The sequence below is a fragment of the Thunnus albacares genome, chromosome 7, assembly GCF_914725855.1.
Source record: "Thunnus albacares chromosome 7, fThuAlb1.1, whole genome shotgun sequence".
Taxonomy (NCBI): Eukaryota; Metazoa; Chordata; class Actinopteri; order Scombriformes; family Scombridae; genus Thunnus; species Thunnus albacares.
The window spans coordinates 15,156,179-15,179,796 of record NC_058112.1 but is presented as its reverse complement, the minus strand read 5'-3'; the positions used below and the strand labels follow the sequence as shown (position 1 = coordinate 15,179,796).

At 40.4% G+C, this 23,618-nt stretch overlaps 1 protein-coding gene across 2 annotated transcripts in view; it reads right to left on the bottom strand.

Moving 5' to 3' along the window:
* wwox (WW domain containing oxidoreductase) overlaps positions 1 to 20,895 on the bottom strand; it is a 139,384-nt gene extending 118,489 nt beyond the window's left edge. For both annotated transcript variants that reach the window (XM_044356136.1, XM_044356137.1), the window contains exons 1-5: positions 20,643 to 20,895; positions 19,139 to 19,203; positions 18,640 to 18,697; positions 18,341 to 18,510; positions 9,743 to 9,849 (exon numbers count right to left, since the gene is read on the bottom strand). In XM_044356136.1, coding sequence (XP_044212071.1) covers positions 9,743 to 9,849; positions 18,341 to 18,510; positions 18,640 to 18,697; positions 19,139 to 19,203; positions 20,643 to 20,749 — 507 coding nt within the window. In that variant the 5' untranslated portion in view covers positions 20,750 to 20,895. The remainder of the gene's footprint in view (positions 1 to 9,742; positions 9,850 to 18,340; positions 18,511 to 18,639; positions 18,698 to 19,138; positions 19,204 to 20,642) is intronic.
* Positions 20,896 to 23,618: the final 2,723 nt, after the last annotated feature.

Genomic DNA, 23,618 nt, shown 5'->3' with positions numbered 1-23,618 from the left:
CAGCATGGTGAAAATAGAGTAACACAGTGGTTTATTCACAACAGAGACACAAGATCAATCCAGTGTAACACAGCAGCGTAAGATTAGGATGCATTACACCACTAATACTGTTCTGTAGGCCTAAACATTTGCCAATGTGTAGGCTTAATCACTGGTTAGATGGGGAGGCCGTTTCATCATCGAAATGGTCAACCAAAATGAACACAACATCTCGCCTACTCTGCAAGTCAAATGTGAGCTGAGAGATAATCATTGATATGGGGCAGGAGAGAATGAAACTAATAAAAAGGCAGTGTATCAAAGTATCGCAGTTAAGTATTAGTCACGTGAGGGCAACTACGCCACAACTCCGCTGTTCTCTAAATGAATCCCCTTCGTCCCATGCTTGATTTATGAGCCTGTAAAAACACACGTTGTTTTTAATCTACTGCTGCCTGAATCTGCCTCTCTAATGAAATGTGGATCTGCGTGTGTGTGTATGTGTATGTGTGTGTCCAAGGGTGTACATGTGTGTGTTTGATAATGATGTATGGGCTGAAGTCTGATTCTTTGAGCATGAATTTTCTCTCTGATAAATATGCATTCAGTTACACAGACTGATTAAGCTGTAAACCAGTGTTAACTCTGTGTCAAAGCACATACAAACACACATATACATACTTACATACACACACACACACACACACACATACACATATATACACACACACGCACACAATTTCCCAGAAAATAATGATAGCTGTGCCTGAGGCAGGATTGTTTGGATGCCTGGAGCGGTTCACTGATATCAATACCATGAGACCTGACTGCAGAGGATATCCTATAAACACAAGACGAGCTTCAGAGACACAGCCATATCAGCAAAAGCTGTTTTACAGAGTCAAGAAAGATGATTTGCAGAGTTCTGCACCAAAATGCTATGTCTTGATTTTTAGTTTAAAATAAAAAGCTACATATTTACCAGCTAAATACATAAATGAGCAAAGCATTGCTGAAACATTTATTGAAAGATAACCAGTCACATCTTTGTTTAAATAAGACTATTCTCATTGCTTGTTGTTTGTTAAAATAAAAAATCATTCTCCCACACTCAAAGAAATTTGATTTTAGCTTTTTGTCTCAGTTATTCTCCACCAGGCTGACATTGAAATTTGTGACTTATAAGTGTCAGAACGGTGGGACATGGCAGCTGTTGACTTGCTGTGATGCACTTGTCTGTTCACTAGAGGACAATCCCTCTGTCCTTCATAGCAAACGCAAACTGACAACAGGCTACGTGCACACATGGTCTTCTTCTACTCGCTCACATGTGAAATGCAGTCAGGCCTGGACATGTAGAGCACCAAACACATGCATACACACGCACAAACTCATTAAGTTCCTGTCTCATGTCTGACTATAGTCTTAGTGGGTTATGGAAGATGACGAGAGACAACATCAGACCATTTAAATCACACAGAGACATCAAACACAGAATTACATCTAATTAGCCTATTGCGTCTCCTATGAACTTTATCATGGGATCTGAGAGTCTGTGCTAATTTCAAACTGTGCTAAAGATGCTAAAAGAGCTTGGGGTAATAGCGGGTGCATGTTATAGCCAGTTGCCAGATGGTTTCTGCATTGAACATTACTATATTTGCCTGTTTGGCAGACATCAACTAAGCCTGCGTCTATTTGGCTGCAGCTTATTACAACTGGCTCATCTCCTGAATTAAAACATTACAGTATGTGCTGGACTTGTCTCTCTGTGGTCAGCACTTCTGAGACTTCAATAAAAAACATTCTCTGCTGGGCAGGGAGAGAAAGAGAGAGAGAGGAAGAGTGAAAGAGATCCAAGCAACCTCTCACCTCTCTCATCATAAGAAGCCCTCGTCCCAGGGCTATGAGCCCTCCTTCAGAGGGGAGAGCGAAAGAGTGAAGGATGAGAGTCTGTCAGGTTCAAACAACAAAGAGGTGCTGCCTTACACATCCTTCCTCAACCTGTCCCCTTCAGTGGCAGTGACATCATTTAAATCATTTAAATCCTCCCCAACATGACCTATGGCAAGTGACCCGTCATTCTAACGCTCACACCTCCATGTGAGACGGCTGCTGAAGTGCTTATTTAGCAGAAAATACCACCCGGCTAACTATGTGATTTATTCAAAATTATTCCTCCGCGGTGCTCCTTCACACAGAGCATTTGCCCATAGTTCACTGTGGTCCAGGCAATTAGGAGCAGGCCACACCTCTTCAGGAGACAGAGCACCTGGCTATAGCAGACAGACATAAGGAGGAGGAGAGCCGAGCGGCGCACAGCTTTTCACGATGGGCTGGAATAACTAAGCAGAGCAGTGAGGGAGAGTGAGGGAGTGAGGAATGCAAGCCTGGCACTTTAGGATTCATTTAGGTTCCCCCATCTCCCTGGTCACTTTATTAGCAGTCTGGGAAGAGTGATGCATGTCCCAAAGCTATGCAAAATGCATAATCAAGCATTTAAATACACACCATGTGGATGGGTGTGTGCAGTGCACAATGTGCATGCATGTACGTGTGCATACATACCGTACTATAGTGTTTTACATTGACGCACAATCATACATACACGCACAAAATGCTTACTACTGTAAAACCTCAAAGTATTCAACTCTAACACTTTTATACTAACAGTCTTTGCTACACAAAGCCTCCTTTAGTATTCCCATGAGCTGCATTGTAACCGTAACGTGTGTAATGTAAAGAAATCCTCGGTGGTATATTATAGTAAATCCTATTGTTGTTCTGGCACTTGTGTGGTCGCTTGGTGGAGGAATCCGAAGCGGATACATTTGAGGAGAAAGGGGTTTCCTCATCAAATTTACATATCGCAATTCCACCCTCATTTCATCCATCCTGTCTGCTCTTTTCAGTGGCACACCAATGCAGACCGTAGTTGGAGATGTGGGACCTTTTTATTCCCAATTTACAGACAGAATACAGGCAGGAAACAAACAAATCAGTAAATAAAGAGATATGAGAAGGTCTCCCAGGAGAGGTGGACGCATGCTACTAATACGCAGAAAGGAAACAGATCGATTTGCACAATGCCTCATCCTGGTAATAAGTGAGAGCCGCCACTCCCTCAATGATTCAGTGGATGTACCTGAGATTGGAGGAGAGGATTGGGAGAGCAGGGAGGGGTAGAAGTGCAGGTATAATGTTGGTATAGTCTGGGGACAATGTGAAAAGGGGCTCTGGAGCTGCTTAAGCACAAGCTTCGACACCGCAAACAACAATCTCCACTGGATTTATCTGAGCTTTAATAGTGACAAGTCAGCAAAAGCACATGCAAAAAAAAAACAACCAAAAAAAAAAACACTTTTGCCTATGCTTTTTAATGAAATTCAATTCAAACTTTATTTCAGACTCACAAGAGGGCCCATAGCATATATATTTTATAAAAAATTTTAAAAAAGAAAAAGGACTATAAGACATACATGATAAAACCACAACATTCAATTCACCACAACCAGTTCATATGTAAGCTATCTCACTAGTGTTTTCTGAGAGCAGCTCTTCTTAGGGCTGGTTAAAGCTGTTCTCTGACTCATCAAAGTGACACATAAAAAATGTACATCAGATGTTTTAGAAGTGCCTCACATGTAGGAACACCAGAGAACACAAACAGTTGACTGACACTATGTCATCTGGGAACCTGAAGCAGCAACCTCATAGCATCATTGTATGCCACTATGAGCCTCCACATACTACTTTTCCTGCAGCAACACCAAAGATGAGCTGTTATACAGAGGTGTGCAGAAAGCTCTAAATAATGAACAGCTTGCATTGACAGAACACATACAAAACCTACAAAGAAACATATTGGCCTGAGCATATTGTTTACAACACTGTTGATAAATCTCTGTCATCATTCAAATCATCAGTGAGAAATGACCGAGGGGTTTTATATCCATGGATGTCATGAGAGGAATATCGCACAAGTGAAACACAGGAAAAATTTCTTATCCTCTCTACTTCTGACTATCATGACATTACTCTTTTTGGCATTAAATTTAATGTCATAATCGTTGCCGTACTGTGAGCACACCTTCAGTAATTGCTGCAGCCCAGCACTACATGAACTGCATATTACCAGGTCATCAGTGTACATAAGATGACAAGACAGTCTGTGTTACACCCATTCAGTTGTTTTGATAGGACATCCAAATATACCCTGAACAAAATAGGAGACAAAACTCCACCTTGGCGAACACCATTATTTACATGAAACAGGGCAGATACAACATCGCCCCACTTAACCAACATTGTCTGATGGGCAAACCAGAAGACTAGTATTCTACATATATACTTTGGACCACCTCCAGCAAGCAATTTCAGAAATAATTCTTCATGATTAATTCTGTCAAAAGCCTTGGATGTATCAATTAAATATAAATACAGTGGAATTTTGGCTTCCATATTTAGCAACTATTTCCTTTAAAGCATAACTACGCATATCAGTGCCCATGTTTTCTTTTAAAGCCAAACTGATTATCAGTGGTGAGAACAAATGATTCCAACCTTGTTAGCAGGATACTTTCCAGCACCTTAGAGATAATAGAAAGTGCACCATGTGAGTAATCCTAAATTACCATAAACAGGTAGGTATGTTTTTGTTATGGTATTAGTTGCTGCCTCCTTTTTAGGTCAAAAATGCAAAAAAAATCAGCTAAAGTGTGTCTACGTGATGCTGAAACATTTACAGCAGCTTTGAAATCACATCAGGAAAAGAATGAAAAATAAGTTAAAGTTTGAAATCCTGCAAGATGTAAGACCTAAAAAAAATGATGATCAATTGGGCTCTCTGGCAGCAGAGAAGAGTGTTACCTGCTCACTGACCTGGGAAATGGGCTGCAATTTCCTTAATCATTTTGGGAAAGAAAAGAAGAGGGGGGAAAAAGTGGTATGAAGTAAAAAGGGTGAACAGAAGGGGACGCATGTCTTTTGAGGCTTTTGTGTAAGATGGAAAAAAAAAAAAAAAGCCAGGGAGCGAGTGAGGAGAGGGGAAGAGTGACTAAAAGAGCAGCATCCTGAGGCCCTGGAGGGGGCTGCGACCAACCAGGTCAGCATTTCATATGTGTCACTTCCTGTTGGCCTCAGCGGGAGGAGCGTGGCATGGCACGGTGGCCAGCGGGGGCACAGGCCCTGTCAGACTGACAAGAGGTTATGCACCGGGCAAACGGACAAATGCGGGCGCCCAAGCATCCACACACACACACACATTAACTATTTTTTCCTCTCCAAACAAGTGTGATTCATATTAAAAGTACAGTGAAGGTGACACAAGAAGGGGTTTGAATCCATGCACGTGTCCTAATGAACACAGTCATGCAAGAAAGTAGTTTTCTAGAAGAATTGTGGGACTCATCCAGAACTTTGCCGCCTCATACTGCAACATGCAGGCCATGACACATAAACATATGAGCTGGGAAAAGCCAGTGTGAAAGATTGTTTATCAGGAAAGTGTGGGAATACAAGTTTATGTATTGACATCTTACAAGGTGAGACTGCCTTCTTTCTGGTTGTCTTTCAAGACTTCTTCCACTTCTGCATCACCTGAAATAGATGCAGATGCTTGGAAAGGAACATTGTGTCTCATTGATTCTGTTGTTACCTTATCCTACAGCATGACAGCCAGCGAAAGAGTATCTACGGTACATTGGTAGATTATCTATAGAAACATAGATATTTCTATAGATCTAAAGGCTTGAATGATAAAAGAAAAACTGTGAAGGCCGAGGTTTGTGGCAGAAAGCATGACTGTATTCTTTGTCTGATTTTCATATCCAGCAGAGGAACTGTCTGTCTGTCAGACTCTCTGTCTGCCTGTATGAGTGACCGCTGCTTATCGGCTCTCAGTCCGCCTGTCTTGCTCTGCCTCTCTGGCCTGTGTTAATGCTGCTGTTTGACATTGCAAGCAGGAGGCTTTTTTTCTCCCAGCAGCCTCAGTGGACACTGAGCTTTAGCCTAATTGGTTCCAGAGCAGACCCTGACAGAACTCTCCTCAGCGGCACACAGCCATATTAATACCCCTCTGCCACACACACACACACACACACACACACACACACACACACACACACACACACAACAAAAACAAGCACAGCAATCAGTGACTAGCTCGCTAATTAACGCCCTTACAAAGCATCTCATTAGCATGTGTTGTAGAAAAGGGGCAGTGGGGGAAATAAGCATTTTGGATAAAAAAAAGAGAGAAATTACCAAATAAGACCATGCCGCACGTCTGTGGTGTGTGTGTGTGTGTGTGTGTGTGTGTGTGTGTGTGTGTGTGTGTGTGTATGCACACATTGTATTCTACTCAGGGGCCAAGGGCCTTGGTTGGCCCACCACAGTGGGCTGTATCTCAGGGGAGTCCATTACAGCTCACCAAGGGAGACATTGGAGTCAAAGATAAGCAGAATTTTAAAGGCAATCAGGAAAAATAAATCTCTGGCATGAAAGCAACACTTTGGTTGTTAACCAGCAACTTAACCTGCCGGTACTGTGAGTGGAATAGGAGATGGATAGGTAAGGGGCTGTGGGAAAAAAGCATATAGTTAAAGTGTAGGGCAGAGGCCAAGAGCTACAGAAAGATGAAAGACTTACACACAGTAGAGCTACTTGAAGGATACGAGGGTGCAAAATTTATTAAAATCCACAAAATGAAATTTGTCAGTGTAAGTCAGTAAAGCATTTGGCCCTCCAAATCTAACTAGCTTGTCTCTTTCTGCTGCATATCTTTGTTACAACGCTTCACTCTCCACTTTTTCTCCCTCTCTGCTCCCTCCATCTTTCCCAGCACCCATCTGCTGCTTAATCCCCTTCCTGGTTTTACTGTGGCTTCATCAGAGCCTGTAAAAACAGCCCCCTTTGAACCCTATAAAGGCAACCAACATCAGGCTTATTGTAAAACACAATCATAAGGTAAATGTTTATCCCCTCTCCGCCACTCTAAACTCCCCTAATGAGCCTGCTGGAGGGGTTTCACCTCACAGCTCGAATAGAGGCAGAGAAAACAACACATTCTGCTCAGATTAGGCCTGCGGTGGAGGTGCAGCTAAAGTCCCATCATGCAAACTGCGTGTTGCATAAACGCAGCAAGAAACTAATTTAATGATGGAAAGTCAGCAAAACATAAACAGGTATTGCTTTAGTTCAAAGCTTCATAATGCCATGCCTTAATGTTCATATGTACACTGTAAAACCTGCTAAATGTATTTTTCCTATTAGGTAAAGATTGCGTATAAAATCAGGACAGATTTCTCTCTTCTTGGAATCTTCTGTATTGTTCTGTTTATACCGAAGCGGTTCCTGGCAGAGCACAGCACGATTGGCTGGGAAGGATAAGCCCTCTGACCCTGCTCTTCCTAACAGTCAGTGGCTGTTCTAACCTGCCCATTATCCCACAGTGACCCCCCTATTATACCCACTGTCAGTACACGGCGCTACACTGGACCACAGCGAGCCATCACTCTCATCTCTGAACAGCAACACCAGCCCGCACGGCAGAGAGAGAGAGAGAGAGAGAGAGAGTTGAGGAAAGAGAGAGTTCAGAGTAATAGTAAGCAGGTAGTTAGAGGTCAGAGGTCCTACGCAATCGGGACAGCAGTTCCACTCCTGGCAGCCAGAGCGGAACTCTGAGAGGGACCTGGAAGTAGATATGATGACCTTTTGTACAGAGGACCCCAAAATATACCCTCTTATCAAAATGACCTTAGCGTAGGAGCATGGGAAGGCGAGCAGAGTCCATCCATCATCTTAAAGATTAATCCTCCTCTCTATTCTTCTCCTGAATCTATTAATAATGTCGCCAGAGGGGAGAATTTGCCGCAAAGATTTATTCTGATATTGTGACTTTTATTCATTAGCCTATAACAGGGGGGGGGATTCCTTGAGAAGGAAATACGGAGTGAGCCTAGGGAATTCTAATTCACTGTCCCTGCTCTATTTGGACTCTATAGACTTCTATTAACTCAATCGTTTCATTTGCTGACAATTTGCACGTGCCACAAATAGTGAAGATTATCATTTACACTGCAGAGGTCAACCAGTCGTTTCATCTTTGGAAGCGGCTCCAGTTAGCTTCCATTTGTTCATTCACAAATAATTAAAAACATTGATGGTAATTCTGTGGCAGGTGTGCAGCTTGAAAATCAATTTGACTAGAAAATCTGGTCCTTGGATCAGAGCTTTTCCCCAGTCATTTAGACAAAGCAGCTACATTAATAGATCTGTACACTGGATTTCACACTGTGGAGCAGCATTGACAGCCCCAGGGGCATACTTCAATTAGAGACTTGGGTGAGTTTAAACACTGCAGATCTACTCTCGCTCAAAGGCGTTTGTCTCCCTCTCTCTCTCTCTCTCTCCCTGTCTCTCTCTCTCTCTTTCTTTCCCTCTTTTCCTCCCTCTCACCCTCGCTCACCATATCTGCGCCGAGCACTCACTCTCCTTCTTCTTCAAGTCCTGCTCACTGTAATCAACCCAGTGCTAATGGCTTATTCTTTCTGCTCCAGCACCCACATTTCACTTGTTTATTTTCCCACACTCGTAAATCTGGGGACGCGTCACAAGCGCAGCGATATTAGAGCAATAATCTCAGGTAATTATCAGATGCCCTCTCTCACTTTCTCTCTTCCTCACTCCCTCCCTTTAATTCTCTCTCTCTCTCTCTCTCTCTCTCTCTCTCTCTCTCTTGCTTGCTTAATGCGGAGACACCCGTACGAAGCTTTCTTTACCGTTCCTGTCAGCAGAGTTCATGTGACAATGTAAAGAGGAAGACTTTAACCTTAATTATCATTTAGAAAACTGATCTCTTTGGCAAGAGAATATTGAATCATATAGAAATCTAAATTATCTAATGACATCACACATCCACTTTTCACATCCACTTTTCACATTGAAACAAGTCAAATATTTTTTTTTATTTATAGAGCCCCAAATCACAAAATTTGCCTAAGAGAGCTTTAAAATTTGTAAAATATCGACATCCTCGACCCTTCGACCCTCCATTTGAATTACAGGACAAACACACAGATAAAACCATGAGATAGGTCTTGTATACACAGAGTAGCCTGAAGTACTCAAGAAGCGACAATCTTTAATAAATTACAGAACAGATAATATTAAGTGTAATGAGCTAATGAGATTCCATGTTTTTCTTATAACCAACAAATCCCATGAAGAGAAAACCAACAATGTGTTTGTCTGTCTCTCAGTACGGTGGCATTGAAATCTTTAAAAAAATAAAAATTAAAAAAAAAGGTCACAAACATAATCTTTCATTTTCTAAAAAAATGGAACAATTTTGTAAACAGGAGTAAATAATGCATTTGTTGACTATTTTCAGCCGCTGATTAATACACAGTTAGTGCTCAAGTTTGTATTTTCAGCAGCAGGATGCAACACAAAATAAACTACAGGGCTCATGTTCATCCTGATGGAGGAACATGTCAGCGAGTGCTCAGTGATGTGTTTTTAATCGTTTTTTTAAACAATTGAAGGAAATGAGACGGATGAATGAGCTACTGTACATCACGCTTTGGCTACAAAGGAAATACATTAGCAGCCAAAGTAGGATTAATGGGATAAATTCTTTATTATTGTTTTTTTCCATTTGGCATTTGTTGAAAATAAGAAAAAATACATAATATCACCAGAAGTATCCTTTCAGCTTTTCAAATTTGAGGCAAAACTCAAGGAAGGTCTGATTGCCACTTACCCACTCCTGCTGTATGAGACTAACTGCCTTGCTGGCCCGGGACAGGTTTCGACATGCCAGGATCACGTGGGCACCGTGAAGGGCAAAAGACCTGGCTGTCTCAAGGCCTGAGACATGAGTAGAAAGAAGGAAAGACAGAGAGACAGACAAAGACATGAAGAGAAGAAGAAAAAAAAAAGAATGAAAGCGAGCAATGCTTCAAAGATGAGTTTTTTTCTGAAGATAATTTTGATTCTCAGGGGTTGAATCTAATGTGGTGGTGATGATGGTGGGGGTTGTGTGGGGCGATGTGCAAGTTAAATTCCCTATCAATTTTCCATATAATTTCTTTCATTGAGTAACCCAGTGGTCTAGTGCAGAGAGTTAATCATTTCTCTCTGAAGTGATGAAACTGATTGAATTATTGTGGTTCAAGACTTTTTCCTCTCTTCTGAGATAAAGTTTCGGATCTGACCGCCAGCTCTCAGAAAGGTATCACTGCTCATACTGTGGGCGAGTAAGAAGAAGGGAGGTCGGTTGTTAATTATGTTGGTGATTGTACAGCAATGGCAGTAATTATGAAAACATGTAGAGGGAGTCAAATGAACAATCAAACAGACATGACATTCAAACTGAACCTTGGTGTGATATTTCAGAGCATCAAAGCACCTCTGATAAGGACATTTCTCCTATGAAACGGGGTCCGCAGATACGCACAGAATTTATCAGTCCGAGACTACTTCATGGCTCCATCCAAATCATGTAGTCACGATAAAACTGACAAAAACTGAAGATAGAGGGAGGGAAGTTCATTTCTAAATTACAAGTCTAAATGGGTCATTTCAACCCGTAGGTTGAATTAATTTATGAGATTAACTTTTTTTTCCCTTCACCGTATTTTTATTTCCTTTGACATTTACTATCCTTCAGAGTCTCGTGGAAAAGTTCAGCTGAGCGCCATCGCATTTTTCAGTCCCACCTCTAAATAATACAGTAAAAATACACACAGTTATATGTCTTGATTGACAAACTGACAGGCACAATAACTGATCGTGGCAAAGAGGGTCTGAGAGGCAGAGCAGCAGGCAGAGTGTATGAGAGGGTGGATTAATATGAACTGTAATTAGATTATATGTCTTAATCTGATTTTCATTAAGAGAAAAACTGGGAGGCCTAATTGTGAGGAGAGTGTTAAGGACTAATATCTATTAAAACTCAAAATTGGAGTAGGATTGGAAGCCCTTTCTGACAAGTGAAGCATGGAATTAAATTATATGACACCTTATTAGGTGTAATGGAGGGGACTGCGGCTGTGAGCGGCGATCATTTCACTCACAGGAAATGGAAACGAAAATAAAAACAACATGACGGGAGAAAAAATGAGCAGTATGACTCCTGCAGTAAACACACATTTTGAATTTGCAGGTGGAGCAGCAGACTTTAGGAAACAAATATCTGAAAAAGATCTCTGTTTCAAACAAAATGTCCACATTTTCACTGTTATTTAATTTGAATATATTCAAAATTTGAATAAAAGCAGCAATAGGCCACCCTAAATTTGTAAATGATTAAAAAAAAAAAAAGATTCCCAACATGCCATAAATATATAAAAGCATTTTTTGCAGCCTTTATAAACGGGACAGAAGCACTAGCTGCTGGTAAACAACAACACCTCACACTCACTTGTTGTGTGTACAAACCATGAAAGTGAAATTAATCGGCGCCAGTGTTTTCCATAATAGAGAACAAATTAGAATATGGCAGCAACAACAGCAGCATCACTGAAGCCATGTATTTCCAATGACAAATAACAAGGGCATGACATTAATTGTGAAATAACGAGAGTGGCGTTGCTGTAACAGAGACTCCCCGCCCTCTCGCCCATGTTGCCGGTGGAGAGGGCCGCACTGAAATTAGTTCCTGGTCAGGTGAACAACAAAGAGAGCCTGTTTCAGCGTCGTATGCTGATGGTGGAACATGACGAGAGGTCAGACAGGGGTTTCTTTTTTGCTCCGGTGGATCGACAAACGCCATAAGCCGTTTTACAACATGCAGGAGGCCTGACTATTATGCTGGGCTGTAATGATCTTCCAGGTTCTTTTGTCTAATCTGACAACAACATAAACACAGACGTATAAGTAGAAGAGTCTGATTATGATGAAACCATTTTTAAGAAGCTGGACGGGGGGGGCGGGATGAAAAGGTGAGTTCAGGCAGATCCTATGATTGTTTCACAACATTACAAAAATACAGTAACTGGCTCCACTATTGTTGAAAATTTGTTTTACTGTAATGTATAAAATGCATAAAAAAATGTGTAAAATGTCCATTAAGCAGTGAATGCTCTTCATGGTACATTAGGATCCTGGCCCTACTGATATCCCCCAATAATGAGTGTGATTTAGTGATTTCACGCTTTGTTTGTCCTCCCTGGCCCGCCGCCCCTCTCTGGATCCCCCTAGTACACAGGTGTATTGGCTCAATGTAATGAGATCATTACCAGCCTCGTCAGTAAACGTGTTTATTTGGCAAACGGAGCTGCCTGCTCCTTCTCTCTCTTGATCTGTATCCAAATAGGCATTTAACTAAAATAAGCTCCATAGTACAATTGGGCAAACAGAAGTCAATTCAGATCATTACAAGACCTGTGGGTAAACATGTCGAGTTTCCCACAATCCCCTTTCACCAGAGCTGAATTTGTGCTCGAAAAAAAAAAACCACACACACACATACACGCAGATCATAGCAAGACTACACATCACCCCATCTCAATGTTCCAAAGCATAGTTTGTGACATGAATTATATGCCAATTTTTGACTGTGACACACATCCTAAAAAAATGTTGTGTGTGATATTTCTGAAGCAAGGAATAAATATGATACATACAATTAATTTGTGACTGTTTATCACACTTTTTAATTCTCTATGTCAGGCTAATTTAATTTTCTGCAGTCGACTTGATTTATGCATTAAAATTCTTAGGCCTTTGAGTTAGTAAAGTGTTTATAAATTTGTAGATTTATCAAGAGTGATGCAGATCTCGACCAAACTGCAGTACCCTTCCATCTAGTCCAAATCTGCCACTGCACTGTCACCAATAAATCCACCCATTTACCCAAAGATCCCATCTCACTCCATCCTAACTAAGGCCATATTCAAAAGTAGTGTCCAAGTAGTGAGTGTCCTGAAGTCTTCTGATTCTATTTATGCAATATACAGTGCCCTGAAAAATTTGCACAATGGAACAGACAAAGTAAAGGCTAATCCCATTTCTTTATTTTCACCCCTACCCCTCTTTTTCGAGTGCCCCCTCACCCCTTGGAACAGAGTTACCAGGGGTAGTGGTTGAAATATTCTCCTATGAAATGGGACAACCCTTAAGCGTCAACGGTATGTACACTACTTTTATAGATGCATTAAATTACCGTTGTGTGACCCTACAGCTGTCAGTGAGGCGTCCAAAATTTTAATTTACTGCCCAAGAGTAAACAACTGAGTGTCCATTATATAAGAAGAAGTGAATGAGGAGTTGCTTTTGGACATAGTCTGACTCCTAACTGTCTCAGTGATAAGTGCACCTGTTCCTGCTGCTGCTGCTGCGTATTTCTTGTCCCAAGAAGTGAGGAACGGCACAACCGCCCCACTCTTTCTGACTTTTAAGATCCCCTCTAATTCCCCTCCATTAGTCCATGAGGAGGGAGATGTCACCCCAAAAGTGGGATGTATGGTTAGTAATTACAGCCCAAGGTTGAGCTGTTCCAGGCGAGAGCACTGGAGTGGTTCTATTACCCCTCCCTGTCCCCTTCTGCCTCCTTCCTACCCCCCCACCCGCCCCCATTTCTGTCTCCGCCTTCTCTTCCTCTGACCCTCTGTGTCAACCTCCAACTCCCTACACAATCTCTCATCATGGCCTCACACCACACTGGTCTCCCCTGCTCCTCCTGTAGCACGCCTCACCCGGCTTCCTCACACACACACACACACACACACACACACACACACACACACACACAAAAGCCAGTAAACCTGATAAACATGTACCACACCAAATCACTCACATGCAGAAGGATCAACACAGAACCCAGAAGCCATGCACACATATCTCTTGAGCATTGGGGCTATTTTCATCACTGTCATCAAAATCCCCCCCCCCCCCAACATGTAACTTTCATCCCCTCATCATCTGCAGACTGTAAACTCGATAGGTCTATAAACTACTTGACTACACACAATAACCCAGTACCCTTTCATTTTATTTTACCTACAGCCTTTAAGCACATATATGTATTCCATCCACTCTCTCTAACCACTTCACTTCTATTATATTAGAGCTGTAATCATTATTGAACCCTTCTGGCCTCCAGCATTACACTCTTTGCATGTTACACCAGTTTGGGTCTGCATAGCAAATTTCATCCAAGGTTAATAAAGTTGAATAATTTGACTAACCAACCATAACTGGTTCTCATTACGTAGCCAATAAACACATTCATCAGAGAGGACATGAAATGCCCGTTGAAAAAAAAATAAAATAAAACTCTCCTTCGATTTCCTCAGTGGCTCAGTTCACACACTGACACAGAAGAGACAGAGCAGGACACAGGCTGGCCGCTCCCCCAGTGGACACACACATACACATACACACACACACACACACACACACACACACACACACACACACACACACACACACACACACACACACACACACACACACAAACACACAAACACACACAAAATACTATCAGACTTCTGAATATAAACACAGACACACTCTGGATGTCATCTAAACCACACGCAGCCACTCAGAGACACACACACTGAGACACAGGCACCGCATGCCACCCTCACCAGGAACATCTTTTTATCCATCTAATTCCTCCCACTATGAATAATGCATTTCCCTCCTTACCGAGGCTCGGGTTTAACGCATCGCTGCGCGGGTCTTTAAGGGGGTCCTTATTCATAAACAGCAGTGCAGTAAATACCAGAGCTTTGCAGCCAATTTAATGGCAGTTATGCTTAACAAATCTGCCTCAATCTAATGATCAGCCACAAAGCTAGGCTATGGGTTTAATCTGCACGCAGAGGCTCCCCCAGCTCCACGACTCACTGAATATGCTTAGGGATCTCTCCATCCAGAGAGAGGAGAGCACCGGCCTGACACATAATCCCCCCAACACAACACTGGGATCAACACAAACATAGAACAATGTTAGTCTTTCATGAATAAGAATAACATTCAAAGTCCTAAAACACTGCAGACACGGATGCATAGAGAAACTAAAACATTATGAAGCGCTCCTTTCTAAATCCTTGCTATTCCCTGCCAGGACCGCCCGAGTCTTTTCTGCTTCTTATTCCAGCATTGACCCCGCACCTAAAAAACAATAGCATGTGGAATTTAGTGCATGCATTTAGATTGAGTAGAGCTTTGCAGCTGAAGGTATTGCTCTACAACAAGCCAGAGTGTGCAAAAGGGCCAGAGACGTGTGAATAAAGTTTTAAACACATGAACATAAAAAGAATAAACACTGTATATGAAGAATAATTTAAGTTGCAAGAACAAAAAAAACTTGGACGGGACAATTCAGTAGCTACGAATCAATATTCTTGTAAAAGTGTTTCAGTCTGTCATATGTCAAAAATACTGCACTGGGATTAAAATAGCATATGGAAGATACAGTAGCTGTTTGTGCCTACCTGAATGTTTCACTCCAGTGAGACAGAGGGTCAATATGTTATTTCTGACCGCTACGCAACATACGTTATGCTGACAACATGGCACCTGCTGTATAAGCGTGGGTGACTGACGCCGCTCCCCTGGTGGGAGGACACATATATGTAGTTACGCACAGTTCCCAAAAGAGCTGTTACAGGGCAAAGATGACCGCATGTGCTAAGAGAGCACTGCAAATATAGTTTTGCCTCGACAGAAAAAATATTTTAGGAAAGGACTTATGCTAATCCCGGTTTTTCAGATTCAGAGATGGGTGTGGAAAAAATAAGTTTTTAAAATGATGTTGCATATTAAGAAAGAAAGCTTTTTACAACCCAGTGGGATCCAGAGGTATCGTGACAATGGCCCTTTAAGGACAACTGTTCCATGGACCCCTGGCCAGTAAATAACCTGAGAGTTAGTTGATAGGAGGGGAATTAGAGTTAGAGCAGGAGTGTGTAATGGGGATGGATAGGAGGCTCAGGCCTGGGTCATAGCCACTTAGGAATCAATGCGGAGGTACAGGTGTACAACCACAGGTCTATAAGAGTAAGAAAACCTTTAAGGAGAGGAGAAAGAGGGTGAGAGAAGGAGAAACTGGGCAGAAAACAAACTGCGATCATTCATTTCCATTATCACAATTAAAAACACCATTCAGGTTGGTACTGGTTTTTAATTTACAAAAGAAAGCAGAGAGAGGAAGACTAATGTTGTGAACCGAGTGCAGTGATCACATCGGCAAGACAAACCGCATTGCTGTCTCTCCTCCCAGCACTATTGCAATGAAGCTTCAGGGCTGGTCACAAAACCACAGACTATGACATTTCATGCATAAATAAACTCATATATGTGCTTTTCATGTGCATGTGCATTAGAACTAAATTAAAGAGCTGAAATGTAAATTTCCTAATTAAATAATATCCCACCATTACTAATAAAAATGTCACATTTCCTGTGGAGGAAATAAGCACTGAAGAAAATGGAAATAGCCTTGACACTTGGATTAAAACACTATTGATGCCATTAAAATGCTAAGTGGGTCCAACCAATTGGCATAACCACATTTCACTGGTGGAATGTCAAAGGAGCACACGAGTAGTAGCAATTACTATTGGAATACTGTTAATTATGGATGCTGCATATTAAATACATGGTAGAGTAAAACAAAGGTTATGTTAATATGGGTATATTAAGCAGTCACACATATTAAAAATGTCTGTGTTGTAACTACATTATTTGATACATTGTTTTGAGAAAAGCTGTTTTTTTCTTTCTTTTCAGAACAAATTTGTTTTTACTAAATACATCACAAAAAAATGTTAAATATGGATTATGTTTTTCATTATGTAGTTCTGTAACTAAGGCAAAAATAAGCACATGTGAAGCAGTTTATAGTAACATTTTAAAACCTCAACAGCAACAACATCATGGACCTCCTGTGCCCTCTTGTGGTGAAAACTATTTGCAATTTTCTCTACTCTCTTCTTTTTCAAGTATTGCTCCATCTCTAAATCAAAGGCCAAACCATTGTAATTTAAGAATAATATAAATCTTTTAGGAGATCTGAGAGAGTGTCCAGTGAGGTTTCAGTGTGTTTTTACATTTTCCCTCCTCACGTGTTTGTCAAGATGACAATGGAGTTCTGGTGACTTGACGAAGCCATGCAAGTCTTTGTCAGTTTTTTGGAATTTAAAAAAGGCCTCGCACTGATTTGATGCTTGTTTCAGGTCATTATGCTGCTAAAAAAATGCATCCTGGGATGGTTGTAGTTGACCTATCTTGTCTGTGCAAGGACAGGTCAACAATCTCTGCACAAGCTCTTTACCTGCAACCACAAAGTTCAAGTTTGATTTTGATCTCTAAGATTAATCTTTTGGTATTTTCATTGCCTCCTGGGTGAAAACAATTGAATGAATGAGTCTTTGTGAATGCTGTTATCTTGTGATTGTGCTGTCATTGTTAGACTTATTTGTCTAATTTCTACACTGTATAAAGTATCTTCCTCAAACAAAATGCAGTCATCTGACGTGTTTAGTATAGACATGAATTGAAAAACTGCAGCTTGCTAATCAGAGATGACTCCATTCATTTAGTCGATATCTAGTGTTTGTTGTTGAGCCATCAAAACAATTCACACTGTGTACAAGGACATATAAATATGTGAGACATATTTAAATGACATAAAAGCATTTCTTGAGGAATTCAACATTCCAATGTATATTATTTCTAAAGAATGTATTTTGATTTTGTGTCTAGACAGATAGAAGGAGAAACATCAAGGTCAGGAAGGCGATTAAGTTCACAATCTTCTTTGTTCAGTGAAGGTCCCCAGGCTGCTGTAAATCTATGGACTACAGTGCTGCTTTGCATCATCTCATAATATACACACAGCAATTACACTGCTGTGACTTTCCTCAGTACAAAGGATTTGAATATAAAGACAATTAACGATTTTATGTTTATTTGATTTCCCTCATGCTGTCATTATCTATGCCGAACAAAGCAGCAAGTCTGAACAAATGGCCGCCACTTGTGCTAATTTAAACTAAAGGAAAAGGGGAAATACATTTGTTTCCAGACCATTATATAGTGAGCCATGCATTTGCTGGGTACAAATGGACACCATTCATTACAGTTAACAATGACATCCAATTCAGCCCAGCTAATGAACTTCAATACAATCATGTTCGGTATTAAGGAGTGATTTGTTGGTGTAACATTTTGGAGGCTAATGTTGATGAATGCTCAGCTGTGGAAGGCAAGCTTCTACTGCAGTGTAATACCACATCACCACCTAGTGGCATCATCATGGAAACACACAATGTTAGATGATTTCTAACATTGCTATTAAAGACCATTATTGAATTATAAAAACATATTATAATTTCATTAAACTCACCAATGCCGGAGTTGCCCCCGGTAACGAGGACAACCTTGTCAGAGAAGTCACGACCTTGCAGGATCTCTAGAGCAGCAGTATTTCCATCGTACCGTTTTGGCTTCACCACCACGTCCTCTACTGTAAATGCCTGACGTGGGTCAAAATATGTGGTCCGCTTATTGATGTGACTGGGAATGACAGAAAACATGGGATACTGTAAGGGAAAAAATATTCCAAAATTGCGCCCTATATGGCCAAAATAAATGCATTTGTTTCCTCTGTCAGCCATACAAAGGTTCAATCATTAATCGACTTACTCAACATAAATGATCTGTCCTTTTTCATCAGTTTCTTGCTCCCAACCATATGGCAAATCTGTGTGAAAAGACAGACATTATTTTTCTTTCACTGGTAGAATGTATAAGAACAAATTGATATATTTTCTGCAGGTGATAGTTGTATAATAAACTTTATTTATACAGCACTTTTGCAATTATATAAGTAGAGTTATAACATTTTTAGGGACCATAAAGAGCCATTTAAAAATGTATCCATATACTAAGAAGACAGAAAATAGTGTATAATTCAAGCTGACACCGAACCCTAATCCTGTTTTAAGAATCTAGACTGAGAGACCTGCAAGTGATTAGTCATTAAATAATGACAAAATTGCTAACAGTTTAGGATAAAAATTAAATATTCCACATGGAAACCCCGTTAGAAAGAATTAATCAACCTCTGACTTGCCTACACAAGTAACCCTAGAGAAAACAGAAGTATATGTGGGACAGTGAAGAGCAAGTGAATAAAACAAACCTCCAGCACAACGTTTTTTCTTTCCTGTCTTGGGGTGCTCCCACTGTGTCTTCATCTCATCATGGCTGTTGGGATACAGAGACAAACAAGAAAGAAAAAACAGTAATGAACATGACATCCTCTGTTTTACTTTATCTATCTATCTATCTATCTATCTATCTATCTATCTATCTATCTATCTATCATGGAAAGTATATAACATCAATATGATGTAAATGTACCAGACTTAGTCAAAAGACCAATTTTCATCTGACATCTCAGGACAGATTAAAAGACACAAAAGAGCAAGACAAAAACCACGTAAAAGCACAAATTGTAGGACGGCGAATAAATGAAAACAAGCTTAATAAAAACTGATATACAACAGACACACATATCAATCAATCATAACTGTCATAACAGAAGGGACTACACATACAAGGGATGCAAGACACCTACACACCCATATTTCACACATATTCATAAAAGAAAACAAATAAACCGAGCACACACATCATATGTGGCAGGGGTCAGTAATTAGGTTCAACCATGGGACACTTTTTTCAGCACTGCTTAGTGGGGGACCAACACAGGCAGAGTGAAAACAAAACCCAGCATGTTTTGAATATGTTTTTTTGCTATTTCTTTTGATTCATTCAAGAATGAGATTGACTAATATATAAGTTTTAGGGTTGTATGTCATAATTCCCATTAGTAAGTGAGAGGTACAAGTTACAGCAGCTTATGCCAATGAACATATCTTCTGTGTTACACTAAGAGACTAAGAAATAATATCCACAAATAATAAACAGTGGCCTGCATCATTCATGGTTGAAGCAAAGTACTGTTATTGACACAAATCTGTTCTGGTCAGATGGGCCAAATTATGTTATTTGTCTCATAGGTTTCTTAGATGTTATTAGGTGACATGTATTGGAATTTACATGTGTTTACACTGTAATCTACTGTAGATTTATTAAGAGTCATGCAAAAGTCTTCATGTAAACTATAAAAGGGAAAACTTCAGCTTTCATTAAGGGGCAAAATATTTTTGTGGTAGGGCCAGATTTGTAACATAGGCCTCCATATGACATATGACATGCAGACTTCCATTATATTAGAGTACATAGGGGTTCTTTCTGTGTGACCACAAGCAACCAAGAGCACTGTCCCACCACTGATGAAGATTATACAGCTCTGTCATGAAGTTATGCCTCTCATCACAGACCCTGCTGCAGCTACTGCATAATACTATAACTACAGTGTGACTCACAATATATATTATCAAGACATATTAGACTAAATATCTCTCTGGCACCAACTGCACAAATCCAAACATAACGTAAGATTTGTAGACTTTATGATTCATGTTGAAATCAGAGCTTACTTCAACTAGTGTAGCTCGCAACCAGTGTAAGCTACAGGCTGACAGAACCAGTATGATCCTTTAGTTGAAAACAGAGCTAAAGCTAAACTCTCAAAGACGTGTTGGCGATGACAGTTAACGTTTGATGGACTCACTTACTTTGCATAGTAGACCCATCCATCTTTCGTAGATCTCTCCTCCCATCCAGGAGGTAACTCATCGTCACTGTCTGTATCGTCCATACCTGCGTATTTCAGAGCTGCCATAAGTCGAGTTTTTCACCTGTGCGATGGCGCAACAAACGCAGAACCAGCCCTGTATGTGTGCTCTGAACAATGAATGCAACTGTCAAGAGTAGAGAATTAACAACACAGCGTTTCCCGGCACTTCCGCAACAACACGGTGACGTAGGCCAAATTGCTTTATGGGAAACTGAGGCTGAAGACAAGCGCGCCGTTTCCTTTTCAGCAAGGTGGATAGGTAGGTATGTCCTGTTTTGAATATTGAAACATTCATTGTTCTTGTATTCTTTACGCGTTGTCCTTCTCACTATTATTGTCTCACTCTTTATTATTGTCTTTATCAAAATTTATTCTGGCAGTCAATGGGTGGCATGATCCAACTTTGTAATTTTGAAACTCAACTGCTCAGACATACTTTCCTCTACAGACTCCATTCAAGCTTTAAAACGTTCAACAAACTTTCAATATTCAAATATATGTTGTGTTGTCATACTTTTTGTACTTTTTGAGCAATTGAAGTCTAAAGTGAGGGCTTTTACATCAGTTTTCAGATCTTATCAATGTGATCAGGCACAGTGCAGCGCAGCATTTTTTTTAGATCAGAAAAAATATCCTAAACACGTCTCACTCTCACAGTTTTAACTCTTTAAGCGCATATTATACCTCAAGATGTTACCACAAACCTCCTCTCTCTCAAAATGTAAATACAGACGTATGACCAATTAAAGGAAAAACCTGAATAAATGAGTGGAGAAACGTAACGAATGCAGACGCTTCCACACGGGTGAACTGAATGGTACAATAAAGCAATTAACATCCAATCATGCTCTATGGCAACTATAAAAATGTTGAGTAAGACCAGTTGATTCTGATTCTGGGAACCATTTCAGATGTGGGGACTGAGGGATGGAGTCAGAAAATGGAGCAGGAACAAGGGAAATGGAAGTTGAGAATTTTAAAAAAAATTCCCTGAGGGGAGCCTCAAGAAAGAGAAAGAAAAAGAAAGTTGATTCATCAAGTCATAGTTAGAGTAAACATGAAAATGAATCCTACATGGTTGGAATGAAGATTTGGGGTTTGAAAGAAAATGCTGGATTTGGAGCTTTGTCAGAAAAGCACTATGTGACAAGGTGGATTAAGGATGGAGGTGGAAGTGGGCGAAGTTAAACTGATTGACATAAAACGATCCAGCTTGATAGTCATTGAGTTTATGTCAAAGACACAGATGGAAAAAGCCTTGAAAATCTCAACGCTGGGTGCTGGGATGGATATGTACCCAATGGTATGTTTTCTGCTTAGCGAGAAAGCCCCAATAAAAGGTGTTGATGATAGAGTCTCACACAGAGTGGATGCAAGGAGATGTAAAGAGTGTAAAGGGGTGACAGACATCTATAGAATGAAGAGATTTGACAAAGTTGTTCATGAAAAGTATGAAACTAAATCTGTTATGCTTTACTTTGATTTGGAGTACTTGCGTAATCGTGTTCTTGGATCACATGTCGTACCCAGTAAGGCAGTATGTTCCCAAACCTTTGCAGTGTAAGAATTGCTGGATGTTTGGTCATAGTTTGTTTGTATATAGGAGTGATTTTACCACATGTGGTAAATGTGGGGAGAATGATTGTGAAGGAGACTGTGAGAAAGATCCAGAGTGTCTTCTTTGCAAAGGGAATCATGCAGTTTGGGAAGCTGTCTGTCCAGAGACAGAGAGTAAGGGAGGCAGAAATAATCAGGGTTAGGTCTAAGAAGAGACTTAAGCATGACGAAGAAGGAAAGAAATGTTATGATGTGAGAGACACTAAGGAGGACGAATCAGTCAGGAAGCATGCTGAAGTTTGCTTTTGTTAGGGTCGGGTGACATTTTTGGCCTGTTTGGAAATGGTAATTAACTGCACTGCTGGAGTAAAAAGAAAATCTTCGAAAATTGACATAATTGTAGATGCAGCAATGAGATTTCCGGGAGATGTGGGAGTTTCTGGAGAAGGTGGGCAGCAGCAATTGAGAGAATTTTTTAGGCTTTCTCAAACACCTGAAAAATAGAGAATTTATAGTAGAGTGGGACATGGTGGGAAGGGTTATTAATATTTTATTTAGTCAGTTTAAATCCTACAGAAGCAGAATGCAATCACTTGAGGAAAAAAAATTGCCCTTTTTCTGAATTAACGAGATACCTCAAAATCCCAAGAGAAGCTCTCATTCCTATTTGAGAGCTCAATTTCATGGAAGCAAACATGTCCCGTCTGTTTAGTTTAATCCAGTTTTATTTTGGTTTTGGTTTGAAACATTAAGAGATACTCATGTCTTAACGTAATATGGATGCGACTGTTATTAGTTTGTCAACTTTGCGCAGGCACTTCAGGACGGGCAAAAATGTTTAATCAAAGCTCAAAATAGATGAAACAAATACACCAGACTGCCTACAGAGCTAAGAGGTTATTTTAGTTTGCATTTTCCACAAACAGGTACAGTGGGATGACTCAACTTTAATACTGTTAGAGAGGACATCAGGAACAGCAATCTTTGGGATTTATCTGATAACCTATTGGCAAAATAAAACCTAAAAGAGGTCAAACATGAGAAAAAAGTACAACGCGTGTATGTATCTTTCAGGACCTTTGCCTTGCTCAGGGGCTGAGGCAGAGGCTTTACTGTAATTACACTACTTGAGGCGCAACAAAATTCCAAAGGCGGCATTACCACAGTCACAATTTTGACGTATCTCGGTAATTCAGAAAAACAGAGCAGAATTATTTTTTTCCATGAAAACTTTTCTCAGAATTCCAAGATAATTATCTTGTTAAATCAGAAAAAACCAAGTAGGTCAGTATCTACACGACACACACACTTTACTACATGACACGCCCACTTGGTTAGGTTTAGGCATGGGAAGGTT